Raw genomic sequence first — 20,166 nt, forward strand, 5'->3', positions numbered from 1 at the left:
CAGGATTCCCTCCAACAACTTGCCCACCACCGAGGTCAGGCTCACCAGTCTATAGTTCCCTGGCTTGTCTTTACCGCCCTTCTTAAACAGTGGCACCACGTTAGCCAACCTTCAGTCTTCTGGCACCTCACCTGTGATTATCGATGATACAAATATCTCAGCAAGAGGCCCAGCAATCACTTCTCTAGCTTCCCACAGAGTTCTCAGGTACACCTGATCAGCTCATGGGGATTTATTCACCTTTAACTGTTTCAAGGCATCCAGCACTTCCTCCTCTGTAATATGGACATTTAAAAATGTCACCATCTATTTCCCTACATTCTATATTTTCCATATCCTTTTCCACAGTAAATACTGATGCAAAATATTCATTTAGTATCTCCCCCATTTTCTGTGGCTTCACACCAAGGCTGCCTTGCTGATCTTTGAGGGGCCCTATTCTCTCCCTAGTTACCCTTTTGTCCTTAATATATTTGTAAAATCCCTTTGGATTCTCCTTAATTGTATTTGCCAACACTATCTCATGTCCCTGTTTTGCCCTCCTGATTTCCCTCTTAAGTATACTCCTTTCTAAAGCAGATATTACACACTTAGAATATCCCAAAGCACTTTACAGCTATGTATATTTTTCTCTATCCTTTCATGGGATGTGGGTGTTATTGACAATGACCAACATTTGTAGAGCTGTGATTTTAGAGAGCCAGCAATTCTCCAAGGTAGAACTTTATCCCAGATATGAGCAAAAGCTTCATCCTGAGGTAAGTGTTAAGTACTGCAGAGCAAATGAGCAAATCTCATTGATTCTTTGTGTGCTGGAGCAGGAAACCCCACCATTCAAAAACTCATGCCCATAGAGTGAGTTATGGCAGCAAGGAGGCTCTCCAGCCCACTGAATCTTTGGCATCTTTTCCTGGAGCAATCTAGTCCATCAATATCCCAGTATCCAAGTCATTTTTAGATATACATAAATTTATGTTAAAAATCCACTCTATCATTGCTGAGTTTCACTTTAACAATCTTGCATTTATATAGCACCTTTTAAAATAGTATAGCAGTCAAAGGTGTTTGACAGGGGCATTAGATGACAAAAAATTGACACTGAGGCACACAAGGAGATTTGTGCTCAAAAGCTTCAACAAAGAGTTTGTTTTAAGGAGGTATGAGGCATTTAGAGGGAAATTAGGGAGGAAAAAGAGCCCAAGGGTCTGAAGACACAGCGGTAAAGCAGTGAAAATCAAGGGTGAAGAAGAGAGCAGGTTTTACAGTTGCTGACAATATGCATCATATTATAATAATGAAACATCCTTGTAAGGAGAAACTAGGAAGGACTTTGTTTCTGCAATTGTGTTTCAGAAATGTTGAAGACCATGAACACCCTTGATTCCTCATCCGGCACTGCACCCAAGTTAGATGAGGTAGAACGGATGCTCAATGAAATGAGAAACCGTAACTTTGATGTGGAGAGAAGAGTGGCTGACAGGGAGAATCAAGAGTCAAAGATATGTAAGTATTGTCGCCTTAGGAAAAACACTTTTCATTGGCTTTCAACAGACATGTAGATCCAACTGTTTGATTCCAAAGTGCTGGAGGTGAATAAAGTAAATTGTGAAACTTGCTGCGACAGGAGATGGTTAAGATGAGTAGCATTGGTGCCTCTAAAGGGAAGCTAGCTGACAGGATTTTCAATCTATGTAGGTTTTGATTAAATTCTCACTTTAAATTTCAGAAAAATAATGAGTTGTCTTATCAGCAGTACTACTTTTCTTATTACTGTAAATAACACAATAATTTATTGTTGATGTGATGACAAGTGCAATTTAATTTCCGTTCAGATTCTTGGTTTAGAATGCAACTTATTTTATTCAAGGGCCATTAAGATAATGAGTCACTTATAAATGCAATAAAGAATTTGATTTAAATTTCTTTATCCTAAATGTGGTAAGAATGTGCAATTTGCTATTACAGTGAGTGGCTGAATTGCATAGCTACACTTAAGGTGAAGCTTCTAAGAAAAAAAAGAGCACAGGATATGTTGAGAGCATATGAGGAAGCTCGTACAGACCATAAAGCCAGACTGTCTTCTTCTGTAATAACCTTTCCAGGGATGATCTCTTAATTGACACAGGCGCAAGTGTTTCTTATCCAATTAAATCAGATAAGAATTTGGGAGCAAGAATGGGGATGGGTTTTGGATTTGGATTTAGGTTGAATGTTGTCCTAAAGGAGGGAGTTTGTATCAAGCTGTGCCATTGTGTCACGGGGAAGCAGGTTGTCACGGCAAGCCAAATGACTGACAATAGAGGAAGGAGATGGACAGATCCTTTTCCAATGAGGCGGCAGAGAAAGTTATCTTCTGTTGGAGCAGTGTCACCTTTCTGTTCAGTGTCATCTCCCTCTGCCTCCAATTTCTGCTCTCCACCTCCTGTTCCCAATGAACTGTCAGCTCCCAGGGCATCATCACCCTGAAGGTCCATGCAAGAGGTCCATATTATGGACAGCACAGAAGAACCACAATGATTGAGGGTATAGGAGGGTGTTGGAGAGCACAATGTGAATGCATCAGACATTGGACCGGTGCCCTGGGAGCCTGCAATGTCCCTTCTATTGTTACTCTGATGTGTTGTTCAGCATTTGTAAAGAGAGCATCTGTCATCTGGATGATGTACAATTTGTCACCCCCTATCACAGCCACTGATGTTCAGTTGACGAGAACACAGATGTCGGTGACCTTCTGCCTAGAAAGTTGCAGATGACTTAGCAACAGTTCACAAATAACTACAGATTCCATCACTCCTGCCGATCTTGTATTCAGAGTAACTTCTCCTTCTCCTTCATGTCCCTTGCCCCTCTCATCTGATCTCCTGAAGTTGGTAATCTACCATTCCTCTGCAGACTGCTGCTCTCCATCTCCAGTCACCTCAATTGCCGGGGGTAGAGCACCCATCTCCAACTGTAGCCTTTCCAGTACTCAAGTCAGCTCTGAATAGCCATGTTCCCTGTTCTGATGCCCATTTTATGCCAGGAAGATGGCAACTTCCTGAACTGGTAAACTTATTAATGCAGACACCACCCTTACTTAATATTGGCTGCAGAAATTTTAATTTTCTATGAAAAGCTTGAATATTTTTAACTCTCTTCTCCATGACCTGCCCCTGACCTGGCCTTTACTTGCATGCAGCACAGGCAACTGCTGAATGTTAGCCTCCTCCAAAAATGTTCAAAAGGTGATATCAAGGGACTAGCTTTTAGTAAGTCCTAAACAATGTTATTTGGCCTTTTGCAGGTTTAAGCCAGTTCAGAGACTGCACTACTCCCTGTCATCAGAGAGGCTTTTGTAGTGAAGTGGTTATGTCCTTATCTGTAAGCCAGAAGGTGCAGGTCGATGTCCCACCTATTCCAAAAGTGTGTCATAGCATAACTGAACAGACTGATTGGCAAAAACACTATCTCCCTGCCATCACAAGTATCATCAAGATCAGATACAAAGTGGGAAATCTAACTATGTAACGCTGCAGCTATTCTGCTCCCCCAAATTGTATGTATTCCAGCCCCAGTTGATATCAGGAAAATCCAATCCTAGGTATTGGTCTTTTTCTCATTGGATGGAAGAACAGGCTCAAGTGTCTAATGGTCTTGACTGATTCCAAAATTCTTCAGTATAATCTGTGACACAGGATTTTTTAAAATCAAAAATATAATTTTGTTACTGTTACTCTCCTATTTCTTACTTGTTATCTGTTAGTGCTTGACCGTATTAAGAATGGATTTGTAAAAAATATTGAAGAGAACAAACAACTCGCAAGTAATATAACGGATGCACTAAGTTTATATCAGACTAAGTTAATGGATCTTCAAGATGCGATAAATGAAGCAGCCAATCTAACTCAAAAAGCTGAAAACCTCAACGGAATTAATTCTATTTCACTGGACAATATTAAGGTGATTGTTAAATATTATTAATTGCATTACTTAATGGTTGAATTTTATTTCTTTACAACATCGATATTCATAACAGTTCAACATTTAAAATGATTTCCTTTTAATTAGGAAGAACTTTGAGGGAATTATGACAAATTTTGATAAAGAAAATAAAGGGAAACTGTTGTCAGTGGTAGGAGTCTCAGTAGCCAGAGGATACAAATTTAGAATAACTGATACAAGAGCCAGAAGAGAGATGTGACAATATTCTCAACACACTGAATGGTTGTAATGTGGAATACGCTGCCTGGAAGTTTGGTGAAAGCTGATTCACAACACAGTTTCAGGAAGAAATTTCTCTCAGTCATGACCTCATTCTCGGGCTCCCGGGGTTAAATGTCCTCCAACAAAAAATAGAACATAGAAATAGAAGTATATTATTCAGTCCTTCAAGCCTGCTTTACCATTCAACGAGATTGTAGCTGATCTGTGATCGAACACCATATACCTGCCTTGGCTCATGTTTCTTAACATCTTTATCTATTTAATTTATCTCAGATTTAAAATTAACATTTGATCCTATATCCACTACCATTTGTGGAAGTGAGTACCAAACATCTACCACGCTTTCAGTGTCGAAGTACTGCTACCATCTCTCCTGACCCTAATTCGCAGACTATGCCCTCAAGTTGTAGAATCCCCAACTAATGGAAATAAATCAATCAGATCACCCCTTAGCCTTCTAAATTCGAAATAAAACAGACTTAATTTGTGTAATCTCTCCTCATAACTTAACCTCTGAAGTCCAGATATCATTCTTGTAAACCTACTTTGTACTCCCTCCAAGGCCAATAGATCCTTCCTAAGGTGTGCTGCCCACATTTGCTCACAGTGCTCTCAATGGGGTTTAACCAGGGGTTTGTATAACTGCAGCACAGCTGCAGCATCCTTATACACCAATCCTCCAGATATAAAAGCCAGCATTCAAGTAGATAGTCTTGATTATTTGCTGCACCCTGTTTGTGGCAGTTTAAAGATCTGAACTCCCAAGTCTTTGGACATCCACTGTATTTAACTTCATACCATATAGAAAATACCCTGATCTCATGCTGGAGAAACTCAGCAGGTCTGGGAGTATCTGAGGAGAGAGAAACAGAGTTAACATCTCAGGTACAGTGACACTTCTTCAGAACTTAGTTAAATGACCTCCTCCCGTTCTTCTATTCCTGTGAAAACAGCATCGTATTGAACAAATTTTACAGCGCATGAAAAAGATTTGATTTCAGCTAAAGCAAACCATTTAAAACATCTCTGTTCAAAACACACCAGTGACATCTCTTGGCCAAAAAAATGTACTGAACACCAACTATATTTTTTTAACACACTATAACATTTGAAGTCGCTTGAATAAATATCATTGTTAAACAGAAAAATTAGTAGCCTCAACTTTCAGTAGAACTAATCTATATGATTAGAGATTTCCCAATTTAGAGATTTTATCTAAATGCAAGTCATTGTTTTATTATTCCTCTATTTCCACACTCCCTGAACTTTAGCTTATCCAAAACTCAGTGTGTCTATATCTGAACCCAGAGTAAATCCCACTTATCCATCACTTCTGGGGTATCTCACCTTCCCTTCACAACAATAAACATTTATTAAACATCCCTAAGCACTTCACAAGGTATTATCAAGCAATATGATATGGAGTTATTTGAGGAGATATTTGGTAACATAAGAAATAGGTAAAGGAGTAGTCCACTCAGCCCCTCACCTCAGTCATACAATAGGAACACGGCTGATCCAACATTCCTCATATCCACTCTACTACTCTTTCCCCTTAACCCTCGGTTCCCCTAATGACCAAGACGCTATCTACCTAAGCATTTAAATACACCTAAGGACTCCAACCCCACAGTTCTCTGTGGCAAGGAGTTCCAAAGACTCTCAACCCTCAGAGAGAGGAAATTCCTCCTCATCTCACCTTATCCCTTTATTTTGAAACTGTGCTGTCTGGACCTAGACTCTCCCATGAGGGGGAGCATACTCTCAGCACTTGTCCTGTCAAGCCCTTAAGAATCCTATATTTTTCAATGAGATCAATTCATTCTAAACTCAGATGAGTAAAGCCCCAACCTGTTTAACCTTTGAGCACATGACCAAAAGCTTCATTAAAGAGCTATAGATTTTATGGAGCAGCCTAAGGGAGGAAAATGAGGTAGAGAAATTTGGGGAAATTTGGTCTGTACAACAAAAGTTTCTAATGAAAATATTTTGAAGCTGATCAGAGTTAAATAGGGTGGAATTTGGCACAAATATTTTTACCCAGAGGGTGATGGAAGGTGGAATTCTGTGCTCCAGAGGGTGGTTGAGTCATAAACACTTGTAACATTTAATCAGAATTTAGATATTCACTTACATTATCATAACCTTCAGGGCTAAAGGCTTAGTGCTGGAAAATGAGATTAATATTCAGATCATTGTTGATAGGTGCAGAAACAATTGACCAAATAGTCTCCTTCTATGCTGTACTTGTCGACAAGTTTTCGAGTTAGGTTATAAGAAGCATCTTAAAGGAGGAGAGAGAGGCGGAGGTTGAAAGAGAGACTTCCAGTATTCTGAGCCCAGGCAGCTGTTGGCACAGTCACCAGTGGGGAGGATGCGCAAAGGAGGAGTGCAGTAAGGATGATGGAACAAGTAGAGGTCACAAGAAGTTTCTCCACAGAAACGAAAGGAAGGGGAAGTTCACTTGGAGCACCAGTAGTGGCCAAAGACCATTTCTGGAAATGTTAGAAAAGATCTGTTTCTATTGTGTGAATAAAGAGTCTTCAGATATGGACATGTACCATGGTACAGAAAGTCAATATACAATTCTCTTCACAGAATAAACATGGTAAATTAAATATTAAGCAGGCGGAAGTTACAAGTTTGCTTCAAATGGCAGATGTCACCCTTACTAATCTGAACAACATGCTCCGGATGTTGGATAAGAGCCAGGAGGTAAGAGAAAGCATTCATCACCAGATTTTGATATGATATCTGAGTAGACTCCACACTCATGTTCATATTTGATTATTCCTACATTAACCAGAATTATGAAAAACACGGAGCTCAGTTAGATGGAGCCTTATCATCACTTGAAGACAAAATTAAAAAGCTCTCAAATGCTAACAGCAAGGAGCCCATTGTGGTTAGTGCTGAGAGACATGCTGAAAACCTGGATCAACTGTCAAAGCAACTCCAGAGGTGAGAGGGATTCAGGGATAGAGCTGGAAAGTGGGGTTGACACTGACAATTAACCAAAGTCTATTTAAAATGTCAGGGCAGGATTTAAGGGCCAAATGGTCTTCTCCTGTTCCTATTTCTAATGTTCTTACATAAGAGCACTGGATTGTTGGAAAAAGTAAGCAAAAACACAGACTGACACAACAGATCATTGTTGACAGGTGCAGAAACAATTGACCAAATAGTCTCCTTCTATGCTGTACTTGTCGACAAGTTTTTGAGTCAGGTTATAAGAAGCATCTTCAAGGAGGAGAGAGAGGTGGAGGTTAAAGGAGAGACTACCAGTATTCTGATCCCAGGCAGCTGTTGGCACAGTGGCCAATGGGGAGGATGCGCAAAGGAGGAGTGTAGAGAGAATCATGGAACAAGCAGAGGTCACACTATTGCATGTTGAAGGAAAGAAACTAGGTGGTCTTTCACATGTTACTATTCTCAAAGGGAGAAGGTGGTGGAGTGGTAATCTCACTGGACTGGTAATTCCAAGGCTGGACCCTGCTAATTCCAAGATTCAAGCTCATGTTGTGGAGACATAAATGCAAATGCTACCACAGCAACTGATGGAATATAAATACAAATAACAAAGCTTAAATGTAAAGCTAATTTCAGTATTGGTGATTATGAAATGACCATTGATTGTTGTAAAAACCCATGTAGCTCACTAGTATCATTAGGGAAGGAAATCTGCTTTCCTGGTCTACATGTAACTTCAGACCTTAATGTTTTTTACTCTTTACTGCTGTCTGAAGAGAGCCAATTTATTCAAGGGTAATTATGGATTGCAACAATCATATGGTAAAAATAAATTCTCCCAACTTAGACATATCCACATCATATGGAGTGACATTAAGAGGGGAAAGTAAAACAAGCTAATTATTTTTGAAATATTTGTCAGGTGCCAATCTTTGGAAAAGTGAGGCTGGCAACCTGTGATGCTGTTCTCTGATCCAATTATCGATGTGGTTAATATCTTTTGCCTCTGGTTGTGAGAGCAAGTCCCACCCAATAATGTAAGCCCAAAATCTCAGCTGCAAATCTGCAGCTATCTTTAATTCTGCTTTAATGTGGGAGGTACCTTCATTTGGGTGAGAAGTTGAAATTGAGTCCATTCATTTCCTCTTATTTTGAATAAGTACAGGCCAACATTGATCCCTCAAACAATATCACAATTACAAATTAGCTTGTCAGTATCACATTGCTATTTATAGATGATTGTTATATAAAAATTGTTTGTCCTGTGTCCTACAAAATGTAGGAAGCACATTTCGAAGCACTTTGTTAGCCATAAAGTGATTCAGACGTCTGGGCTCATGAAAGCCACTGTGTAAACATACCTTTTATGCAGCTATAGAACATAGAACAGGACAGCACAGTACTTGCTCTTTAGCCCTCTATGTTGTGCCAGCCTTTTATCCTACTCTAAGATCAGACTAATCTATGTACCCATCATTGTACTATCTTCCATGTGCTTACCCAAGAGTCACTTAAATTGTTTGGGTATTTGCTGCAGTGGGTATGGGAACAATACCACTTGTTTAAATGAGGAGTGAGGAGGTTTTCTCATATCAACTTCTTTTGCTCAGACAGTAAGGTGGAGGATGATTTGGTTTTGAGGGGCCCAGATGAAGTCTAGGTGAATGGGCTAGGACAGGGCAATTGGAATAAAATGTGAATAAATATGAAGTTATTAACTTTGGTAGAGAAAACAGAAATTAGAATACTGTGTAAATGGTGAGATGTTGTTAAGTGCAGGTGCCCAAACGAAACTGGGTGTCCTAGTTTGTAAGTCACTAAAAGGTAACATGCAAGTACAACGAGCAATGAGAAAAGCAAGTAGTATGTTGGTCTTCATCGTAGCTGGATTGAGTACACGAGTAAAGATGTCTTGCTGCAATTGTGTACACCTTGGTGAGACCACATCTGGAATATTGTGTACTGTTTCAATCTCTTTCTGACAGAAGTGATATACTTGCCACAGAGGGAGTGCACCAAAGGTTTACCAGACTAATCCCTGAGGTTGAAGGGTCGTCTTGTGAGGAGAAATTGTATTCTCCAGAGTTTTGAAGGATGAGGGTGATCTCACTAAAACTTTGAAAATTCTTACAGTTTGTGTTAGGGTAGATATAGATGTTTCGTTTGACTTGTGATTTTAGAACAGGAAACACAATCTCAGAATAACAAAAGACTGGGAAAGAATAGTTTTATGCAGGGTGGTGAATCTTTGGAATTCTCTAACTAAGGGACATGTGGCTCAATCTTTGAGCAGATTCAGGGCAGAAATTGATTGATGTCTGAAGAGTAATGATGTTAAGGGATATGGAGATAGTACAGGAAAGTAGCATTGGCTATTTTAGTACAATGGTTTAATGAAATGGCAGAGTGGGTTCGATGGCCTGAAGGGTCTACTCCTGTGTCTATGTTCCTAAAACCAAGGAGCACCTCACTTGTTCATCCCACCCTCCTTGATGACTTTGGGGCTTTCCACAACAGCAGACTGAAGAACAGTGGAAAGGTCCAGTTAAACTGCTGGATCTGATTGAATATACTCCTGGAAATAGCATCATGTGCCTCTCCAAGGCTTGCTCATGCCATTGGCTGCCAGATCTGTCAATCCTCTTCATCCTTCTCCTTGCCATAGCAAATCAGATTCTTACTTATCCAATTTGGTGTTTCTCAAGTGTTATTCAAACAGCCTTTCTCTCCATCTCCCATCATATTATAACCAATTAATGATATTGTCCAAAAGTAAATGAAACACTAATTTCAATGCCCCAAATATTTTTTTCTCCAGGACGCTTAGAAGCAGTGTCAAGGATATTAACCTTTAATCCCTGGATACTGCAGAGCAATCTTGGCAACTTCAAGCTCAGAACATGTACCCATTACCCAGTACCCGTCCCATACCTACCAATACCTTCTCTCATTTTGTTATTAACCAATTTCTGGACAAGCGTTTCATCTGGCTGTATTATAAATATTTTTTCATCAACCTATTCAGAGATGTTATAACAAATCTGAAGCAGGTGGGTCTTGAATTGATTTGAATTAACTTTTATTGTCACGTGCACTCGAATGTAGTGAAAAGTTTGTAATATCACCGCTTTGGTGCCATCTTAGGTACAGGGTATCTAGGTACAGAATACTTAAGTATATGTTACAGATTTGGGAGGATCAGAAATAAAAGTTCAGCATAAGAATACTGAATAAAGTATTTTTTTTAAATGCACTTGAATTTTAGTCTCTTCACCTAATCTGTGCCAGCCTTCAGACTATCTGGGCCAAGTCTCTGTAACATACTGGGCTTCAAACCTTTGAAGCAGAGTCTCCTGGCTCAGAGGTAGGGACATTACCGCTGCATCATGCTTGCCCTCTTAGAGCTGGATTATAGGCTTCTTGCAGCACTGCAGGGATTTTGGGAGTGAGTAACACTTCACTTGGTTTTAATGCATTTGCGTAGATTTTTTTAAAAAAAGTACCTTTGACTTTAAACTGTTTATATTATAACAGAGCAATAGAAGAAGTGAACCAAGATTCCTTAATCCAACGTGTAGTCGATGCTTCAGATGCCTATGAGAAGATAATCAATGCAGTGGATGCAGCAGAGATGGCAGCCAACAAGGCAGCAAATGCATCACATATTGCCTTGCAGGTAAATCCATAGATAAAGTGCAGCTGTTTACATGCTAGGAGTGCGTGAGTACAGGAATGCACTAAATTCCATAACTAATACAGCGAGTTTTGAAAAGGTTTGTAGCTCAGTTGAGGTTCTGAATGTAGGTTTGCTCACTGAGCTGAAAGGTTCATTTCCAGACATTTCGTCACCCTACTAGGTTACATCTTCAGTGGGCTCGGCGAAGCACTGTTGATAATTCCTGCTTTCTATTTATACGTTTGGATTTCTTTGGGTTGGTGATGTAATTTCACGTGGTGACATAATTTGCCATGATGATGTTATTTCCTGTTCTTTTTCTCAGGGGGTGTAGATGGGGTCTAACTCGATGTGTTTGTTGATAGTGTTCAGGCTGGAATGTCATGCTTCTAGGAATTCTCGTGCGTGTCTCTGTTTGGCTTGTCCTAGGATGGATGTGTTATCCCAGTCGAAGTGGTGTTCTTCCTCCTCTGTTTGTAAGGATACTAGTGGGAGAGGGTCATGTCGTTTTGTGGCTAGTTGATGTTCATGTATCCTGGTGGCTAGTTTTCTGCCTGTTTGTCCAATGTAGTGTTTGTCCTTGCATGGTATTTTGTAAATAACATTAGTTTTGCTTTTTTTCTATATAGGGTCTTTCAAATTCATTTGCTGCTGTTTTAGTGTGTTAGTGGGTTTGTGGGCTATCATGATGCCAGACCCCTTGGGGTCTATGAGGTTTTTCATAGAGTCCCATGTGGAAGACTGATTGCAAAGGTAAGAGTCCATGGGATCTAAGAAAATTTGGCAAATTGGCTGAGTGGCAGGAAACAGAGACTGATGGTCAAGGGACATTTTTGTAACTTGAAGCCTGTGTCCAGTGGACTCTGTGGGGATCAGTGTTGTTGTTTGTGGTTGAAATAAACGATTTAGACTTGAAGGTGAGAGGACTGATGAATAAGTTCACAGATGATATAAAAATTTATGAGGTGTTAAATGGGAGATAGTCTTAGATTACAGAAGGATATAGACAGTCTGGTCAAAGGGGCTTCTCAGTGGCAAATAGAATTCAATCCGGATAAGTATGAGGTGATGCACTTGCACAGAAAAACACAAAGCAAAGAAATATTTGATGAATGGTGGGACCCTGGGAAGCAAGGTAACTTGAGGTAGCAGGTCAGGTGATAAAGTAGTTAAGAAGGCATTTGGGATCTTTGCCTTTATTAACCACAGCATAGAATTTAAGAGTGGGAAGGCTGCAGTGGAGCTTTATAAAAGGAGAAGAGGAGACTGGAGGGGACATGATTGAGATATTAAAAATTATAAGGATTGTAGACAGGGTAGACATAAAGTAACTTCCCTCTTTGGTGGAGAGATCAATGACCAGGGGACATGGATTTAAGGAAAGGGGCAGTAGGTTTAGAGCGGATTTGAGGAAAAATGTTTTCACCCAGAGGGTGGTGGAATCTGGAACTCACTGCCTGCAAGGATGGTAGAGGCAGAAACCCTCAGAGCATTGAAGATGGATTTGGATGTGTCAAGGCATAAAAGGCTATGCGTCAAGTACTGGAAAATGGGATAAGAATAGTTAGTGGGTTTTTTTTGACCAACACTTTGGACTGAAAGGCTTTTTTCACTACTGCAGACCTTTATGTCTATGAGAGTAACTTTCTGAAGGGAATTGGATCTATTTGGAAAGAAAATAATTGGGAGAAAGAACAGGGAAGTGAGATTAATTTCTTGGGCAATTAGGGATGAGTGATAATTTCTGGCCCTGCCAATGTGTGTGCCCCCATCTCATAAATGATTGAAAATAAAATTGGATAACTGTTTGAAAAAGTCAGATTCATTGAGATGAAAAGTTACTTCTTGTATGATTCTAGATTCTTGTCACTTACAATGGTTGCCACAATGTCAATCTTTCTTTGAAAATATTCCTTAAACTTATGACTTATTTATGCTTATAATTGTGGTTTTAGGCTGTGGTGAAGGAGGATTTGCCTGGCCAAGCATCTGAATTAAAAACCAAAAGCGATGATATTTTTTCCACAACGAATGGATTGAACAGTAACTTCAAAGGTGGAGTATTTAAGTAGAATTTAATGTAGGTATGTGAGGATCTCAGTGATAGTTGGATCTCAGGTGTACAGTCACAAAATGTCAAAGAACCAAAAGAATTAATGGAAAGATATACAAAATCAAAACATCAGAATCTGACAGGGATTGCTAATAGACAGGTTAAACACTACAATAGTAACATGCCATTTTATCAAGATTGACTTGTACATACAGGGTAGAAAGTATGCTCTTCCCGAAGGCATATTTGGAATTCAAGATGGGGTCTTTCATAAAGTGGAGTTGTGTAAGGTGGGGGGCCCAGTACCCTCCTGCCTCTGGCCCGATTTAAACTCAGAGCGGGAAGGCTTGTGGATAGCCCTCCCACACTACTGGCCAGTTGTTTTGAAGTACAGCTCTGTCATGCTTCACAGAATCACAGAACTGTCATGGTGAGGGAGGCCACTTAACTCATCATGTGTTGGGATCAGTTAGCTCAGTTGGCTGGATGGCTGGTTTGTGATACAGGGTGATCAACATCATGGGCTTGATTTCTGCACCAATGGAAGTTACTATGGAGGACTTTCTTCATTAATCTCTCTCCTCAGATGAGCCAAAGTCACCCTCAGGTTGAACTCGCCACCAGTTGTCTCTCTCTCGAGTCATAGAGATTACAGCGCAGAAACAGACCCTTCGGTCCAACCTGTCCTTGCTGACCAGATATCCTAACCTAATTTAATCCCATCTGCCAGCATCCAGCCCATATCCCCTCCAAACCCTTCCTAGTCATATACCCATCCAGATGCCTTTTAAATATTGCAATTGTACTAGCCTCCACCACTTCCTCTGGCAGCTCATTTCATGGACTCTCCAGGGAAATTAGCCCTAGCCTATTCAACCTCTCCCGGTAGCTCAAATCCTCCAACCCTGACAACATCCTTGTAAATCTTTTCTGAATTCTTTCGAGTTTCACAACATTTTTCCGATAGGAAGGTGACCAGAATTGCAGGTTGTATTCCAAAAGTGGCCTAACCAATGTCCTGTACAGCCTCAACATGACCTCCCAACTCCTGTACTGAATACTCTGATCAATAAAGGAAAGCATACCAAACACCTCCTTCACTATCCTATCTACCTGCGACTCCACTTTCAAGGAGCTATGAACATGCACTCCAATGTCTCTTTGTTCGGCAACACTCTCTAGGACCTTACCATTAAGTGTATAAGTCCTAAGATTTGCTTTCCCAAAATGCAGCACCTTACATTTATCTGAATTAAACTCCATCTGCCACTTCTCAGCCCATTTGCCCATCTGATCAAGATCCCATTGTAATCCGAGGTAACCTTCTTCGCTGTCCACTACACCTCCAGTTTTTGTGTCATCTACAAATTTACTAACTATACCTCTTATGCTCACATCCAAATCATTTATATAAATGACGAAAAGTAGTAGACCCTCTCTAATGAGAGAGCAACATCACAGTGTCATTACCTTTACGTGTGTGCACTCGCTGTCTAAGCATTTTAACATAGTGCCCATCTCCTGCTTTTTCCCTTAACGTTGCATATTGTTCCTTTTTAAATAATCAGCTCCTGCCCTCTTGAATGTCTCAATTGAACATCCAGCACCACATTTCCAGGCAGTGTACTCCATACCCTAACTACCCCCTGTATGAAAAAAATTTTCTCACCTCACATTTACTTCTTTTGCAAAATACTTTAAGACTGTGCATTCTGATTCTCAATCTGTTCATGAGCGGGAACACCTTCTCCCTATCCACACTGTTTAGATCCCTCATGAGTTTGAAAACTTCTGTCAAATCTCCTCTTAGCCATTTTGTCTCCAAGAAAAATAGTCCCAAACTCTGCAATCTATCCTCATAACTGAAGGCTGAAGGGTCTCATTCCCTGGAACCATTCTCACAAACCTCTTCTGCAGTCGCACCATTGCACTCACAACTTTTCTACAGTCTGTTGCCCAGAACATTTGCACATTCCTCCAGCTAAGGTTTATCCAGTGTCTTCAGTTCATCATAATCTCCTTACTCTTCCAATCTATGCCTCTACTTATGAAGGCTGTTTTCTTACAGGTTTTTGGTGGAAGTGGGGGGGGGGGTGCAATGGTTGCAAGAATGGGTGCTTTGCTGAAACACACTTGGTACCTGATTGAGAGACCCAGCTTTGGGAAGGGTGAGCACACAGCAATAGAACCAACCCCCTCGTGCCCTTTTTCCCACAAAACTGATTGCCTGACCTTCCTTAGTTGTGGCCTGGCTTTCTTCAATGGTCCTGGATTTCTGGTGGGTGCAATAACTATAGCTGCCTGTACTGTCACTGGCACTGCCTGCAATGAAGAGGTGTCAGCCTCCAATTGGCTGGCGGTTCTTGAGTGTGGATTTCTGTCCCAAGGCCCATGATTCCGGGGAAGGCCTGCTGCTGGCCACTACGTTCCTCACATATTGGGCCCTTGCTGAAGGAGTTGGGTCTCTACTATTACTGGCTCTCTAGCACGAGGTTCAGACCTCTGTCATCTGACAGAAATATCAGTTCCAGACCATACTTCTACCATTTGGAAGTACATGTTCGATAGGCCAAAGCACCTCAACTGTACTGTATGATTCTATGATCTGTATATTAACAACATCTGCATGGCAAAATATTTTGGAAAATCATTCATCCTCCAGCCATTTCAGGATCGTCATGGCTGTTTGCAAGTCCTTGTTTCTGTACAGAAAAATTAACTCGTGTTATTTTGCAGATGTTTCATCAAAGCTCAGAGATGCAACTAATCGCCTCAACAATGCAAAATCCAAGAAGAACGAATTACAGCCTGGTCTTGCTCCACTTCAGGCCAAAATTCAACAAATAAATAGAGGTATGCCTTCGCATGTTATTCAATAGATGGCTCAGGTCATTGGAACAGATGAATAGGAGCCTATCAAGCTGGTTTCGCCATCCGATTAGACTGTGGCTGATATCCACCTTAAGTCCATTTATTCTGTGACCTTCAAGACCCTTTGCAACAAAACTTTCAGTTTCAATTTTGACATTTTAGATTAACTCTCATCCTCAATATTTTTTCTTGATGGGAAAGAATTTCAGGTTTCTGCCAACTTCCATGTGAAGTGTTTCCTGACATCGCTGCTGAAAACCCTAGATAATATTAATGTTATTCCCCCTTATTCTGGACTCCCCTAGTTTCTCTGAAATTCCATCTCAAATTCTATAATCATTTCAAACTCCTTAGTTAGATCACTGTTACTCTTCAAGATTTGGGAAAGTCTTGTCCTTATTAGATCTTGCCATTCTTAAAATAAACATTTTTCAATGTCTTCCATCTTTCAGATGATGTCGGTGAGACTTTAGACATGGCAAAAGATGCAGCTAAAGAAGCAAATGATACTGCGAATAGAGTGATGTCTAAACTGCAGCCAATAATTAATGATATAAAAAACCTCAACAGGTCATCAGAGAATATTGAAAATGCTACAGCTATTAACATAGCTTTAAGGGAGGCTGAAAATTCAGGTAATTAAAATAATATTTTTCAATGAATAATGTAAATGTATGAATTAGGAGCAGGAGTAGACCATTCAGCCACTCTGACCCTGTTCCATCATTCAGTAAGATCATGACTGATCTGATTGTAACCTCAAATCCACATTTCCCTCAATCCCACATTTCACCCCCTGCTTCACAAGAATCTATCGAATGGGAGAAGGTGAGGACTGCAGATGCTGGAGATCAGAGTCAAAAAGTGTGGCGCTGGAAAAGCACAGAAGGTCAGGCAGCATTTGAGGACCAGGAGAGTTGACATTTTGGGCATAAGCCGTTCACCAGGAATATTGCCTAAAACGTCGACTCTTCTGGTCCTCGGATGCTGCCTGACCTGCTGTGCTTTTCCAGCAAGAATTTGTCTACCTCAACCTTAAAAGTATTCAAGGAGTCTGCTTCCACCACCTTTTCAAGAAGAGTTCCAAAGATGCATGCCCCTCTGAAAGAAATAAAAATTGTCAATCTCTGTTTTAAATGGGTGACACCTGATTTTTAAAGACTGACTCCTAGTTCTAGATATTCCCTCAAGAGAAAGCATCTTTTCTACATTTACATTGTCAAGACCTCTCAAGGTTTTGTGTTTCAATCAGTTGACCTCTTACTCTTCTAAACACCAGCAGATAGAAGCCTAGTAACATAGAAATGACTTGCTATTTTCACTCAGCCTATGCCTTCACATGACTGCAGTCTCAAACCAATATGGTAGGCTCCCTACAGTGTACTCAACAGTCACTCAGTCATATTAAACTGTGATTTAAAAGTAAACACGACATGAGTTGCAGCTGTTTAAAAAAAGTTTGGGGATGGGCAATAAAAGTTGGTCTAGCTGGAAGACACTGTCTGAGTTCAAGTGAAGACAAGTGACCAGCAGAGGACCACAACAATGAAGATTGGCTGTCAGGGTGAAATTTTGCATTGGCGCAGTCACCTCTACCAGAAGGAGGACCTCAGCAAGACGCCCTCCGAGTTCAAGTGGAGACAAGCAACCAGCAGAGGACTGTGACAATGTGAATTGGCTATTGGGGTGAAAAAGAAAGTGGAAGGATAGAGAGATGTGCTGTTGTAAAATTTGTTGGTAGCAAAGTAAGAAGTAAGGCTTTGTCTCGAGAGGCTTCAGAGAGCAGCGGCTCAGTAAAAAGTACAGGTAAGCCCTTTTAACTTTCCTTTTTAGTTTTACAGCAGTTAAGATGGTAGCTAGGGCAGTCATGTATTCCTCCTGTAGGATGTGGACGCTCAAAGAGACTTCCATCATCCCTGATGACTACACATGTGGGAAATGCACTCAGCTGCAGCTCCTGAGAGACCATGTTAGGGAGCTGGAGCTGGAGGTGGATGCACTCAGGATCATCTGAGATGCTGAGCACTTCATTGATAAGAGTTTTAGTGAGGTGGTCACACCTAAGGTACAGGCAGAGTGTAGCTGGGTGACTACCAGGAAAGGCAAAGGGAGTAGGCAGAGAGTGCAGGAATCCCCTGTGGCCATTCTCCTCAAAAACAAGTATACCATTTTGGATACTGTTGCGGGGGGATGGTGACCATTCAGGGGAAAGCAACTATAGCCAGGTTGATGGCACTACAACTGGTTCTGGGGCACAGCAAGAAAGAGTAAAGATAAATGGGATCTTAGTGATAGGAGACTCGATAGTTAGGGGGACAGGCAGGAGATTCTGTGGCTGCAAAAGGGAATCCAGGATGGTATGTTACCTCACAGGTGCCGATGTCCAGGATGTCTCAGAACATTCTCAAGGGGGAGGGTGAGCAGCCGGAAGTCATTGTGCACATTGGCACAAAAGACATAGATAAAAATAGGGATGAGGTCCTGCAGAGTGATTATAGAGAGCTAGGAAAATGTTAAAAACCAGGACCTCATTGGTGATAATCTCTGGATTACTTCCATTGCCACGTGCTTGTGAATGTAAGAACAGGAGGATATGGCAGGTGAATACATGACTAAAGAATTGGTGCAGCGGGCAGGGATTCAGATTTTTAGATCATTGGGATGTTTTCTGGGGCAGAGGTAACCTGTTCAAGAGGGGCGGGTTAGATCTGAACTGGATGGGGACCAATATCCTGGCAGCCAGGTTTGTTAGTTCAGCAAGGGAGGGTTTAAATTAGATTGGCAGAGGGGTGGGATCCTCAATAGCAGGGAGGCTCAAAGGAGATATGGTAATCAGAAGCAGTAAGTTGAAGAGACAGATCAGGCTGGAACATGACAGGAGTGAAGGAATGCCAATTGGATTAAATTGTATCTATTTCAATGCAAGAGGGCTGTCAAGTAAGGCCGATGAGCTCAGGGCATGGATAAGTACGTGGGACTGGGATATTATAACCATTTCAGAAAAATGGCTAAGGGAGGGACAGGACTGCAGCTTAATTTGCTAGGGTACAGGTGCTTTAGACAGGACAGAGATGGTGGAAGGAGGGGAGAGGAAGGGAGTTGCATTTTTGATTAAGGTAATTATCACAGCAGTAAGCAGAGATGAAGGATAATCCAGTGAGGCTTTGTGTGTGGAGCTAAGAAAGAAGAAGGGGGTAGTGACATTATTGGAGTTACATTATAGACCCCCAATAGTTAATGAGAATTAGAGGAACAAATATGCAGGGAGATTGAGGAGACTTGCAGGACCAATAGGGTTATAGACCAGTAAGTTTAACAGCTGTGGTGGGTAAGTTACTTGAGAAGATTCTGAGAGATAAGATATACATGCATTTGGAAAGACAGAGTTTGATTAGGAGTAGTCAGCTTCACTTTGTGAGTGGGAGATCATGCCTCACAAATTTTCCAGAGTTCTTTGATGAAGTGACCAGGAAGGTTGACAAGGGCAGGGCAGTTAACATAGTCCATATGGATTTCCGTAAGGCGATTGGTAAGGTTCACATGGTAGGCTGTTCTGGAAGGTTAGATCGCATGGAATCCAGGGCAAGTTGGCAAATTGGATACAAAATTGGCTTCATGGTAGGAAGGAGAGGGTAGTAATGGAAGGATGCTTGTTGGACTGGAGACCTCTGACTAGTGGAGTGCCTCAGGGGTCAGTGCTGGGCCCATTACTATTTGTTATTTATATCAATGATTTGGATGAGATTGTACAAGGCATGATTAGTAAGTTTGCTGATGAAACTAAAATCGACAGTGGTATCATCGACAGTGAGGAAGGTTATCAGAAATTGCAGCAGGACCTTGATCAGCTGGGGAAGTGGGCCAAGAAATAGCAAATGGAATTTAATATAGATGTGTGAGGTGTTGCATTTTGGAAAGTCAAATCAAGGTTGGAGTTTCATAGTGAATGGTAGGGCCCTTAGGATTGTAGTGGAACAGAGGGATCTTGGAGTTCGGGTTCACAGTTCTCTGAAACTGGAATCACAAACAGACAGACCAGTGAAGAAGGCTTTGGCACACTGACCTCATCAGTCAGGGCATTGAGTATAGAAGTTAGCAAGTCATGTTGCAGTTATGTTGTTGAGGCTGCACTTGGAGTTTTGTGTTCAGCTTTGGTCGCCTTCCTATAGGAAGGATGTTATTAAACTGGAAATAGCGCAGAAGAAATTTACAAGGATGTTGCCTGTACTCAATGGTCTGAGTTATAGGAAGAGGCTGGGACATTTTCTTTAGAGTGTAGGAGACTAAGGGGGTTCTTATAGAGGAAATAAGATCTTGAGATGCATGGATAGGGTGAATGCACTCAGTCTTTTTCCCAGGGTTGGAGAATCAAGGACTAGAGGGCATCAGTTTA

General features: G+C 41.0%; 1 protein-coding gene across 1 annotated transcript in view; it reads left to right on the forward strand.

The window, feature by feature from the left end:
• LOC122548812 (laminin subunit alpha-3-like) overlaps nucleotides 1–20,166 on the forward strand; it is a 376,692-nt gene that overhangs the window by 290,594 nt on the left and 65,932 nt on the right. The window contains exons 50-57 of the mRNA XM_043687604.1: nucleotides 1,354–1,503; nucleotides 3,743–3,939; nucleotides 6,802–6,918; nucleotides 7,010–7,164; nucleotides 10,708–10,849; nucleotides 12,805–12,904; nucleotides 15,639–15,755; nucleotides 16,226–16,408. Coding sequence (XP_043543539.1) covers nucleotides 1,354–1,503; nucleotides 3,743–3,939; nucleotides 6,802–6,918; nucleotides 7,010–7,164; nucleotides 10,708–10,849; nucleotides 12,805–12,904; nucleotides 15,639–15,755; nucleotides 16,226–16,408 — 1,161 coding nt within the window. The remainder of the gene's footprint in view (nucleotides 1–1,353; nucleotides 1,504–3,742; nucleotides 3,940–6,801; nucleotides 6,919–7,009; nucleotides 7,165–10,707; nucleotides 10,850–12,804; nucleotides 12,905–15,638; nucleotides 15,756–16,225; nucleotides 16,409–20,166) is intronic.

Source organism: Chiloscyllium plagiosum, chromosome 4, assembly GCF_004010195.1.
Source record: "Chiloscyllium plagiosum isolate BGI_BamShark_2017 chromosome 4, ASM401019v2, whole genome shotgun sequence".
In the NCBI taxonomy this organism is placed as follows: domain Eukaryota; kingdom Metazoa; phylum Chordata; class Chondrichthyes; order Orectolobiformes; family Hemiscylliidae; genus Chiloscyllium; species Chiloscyllium plagiosum.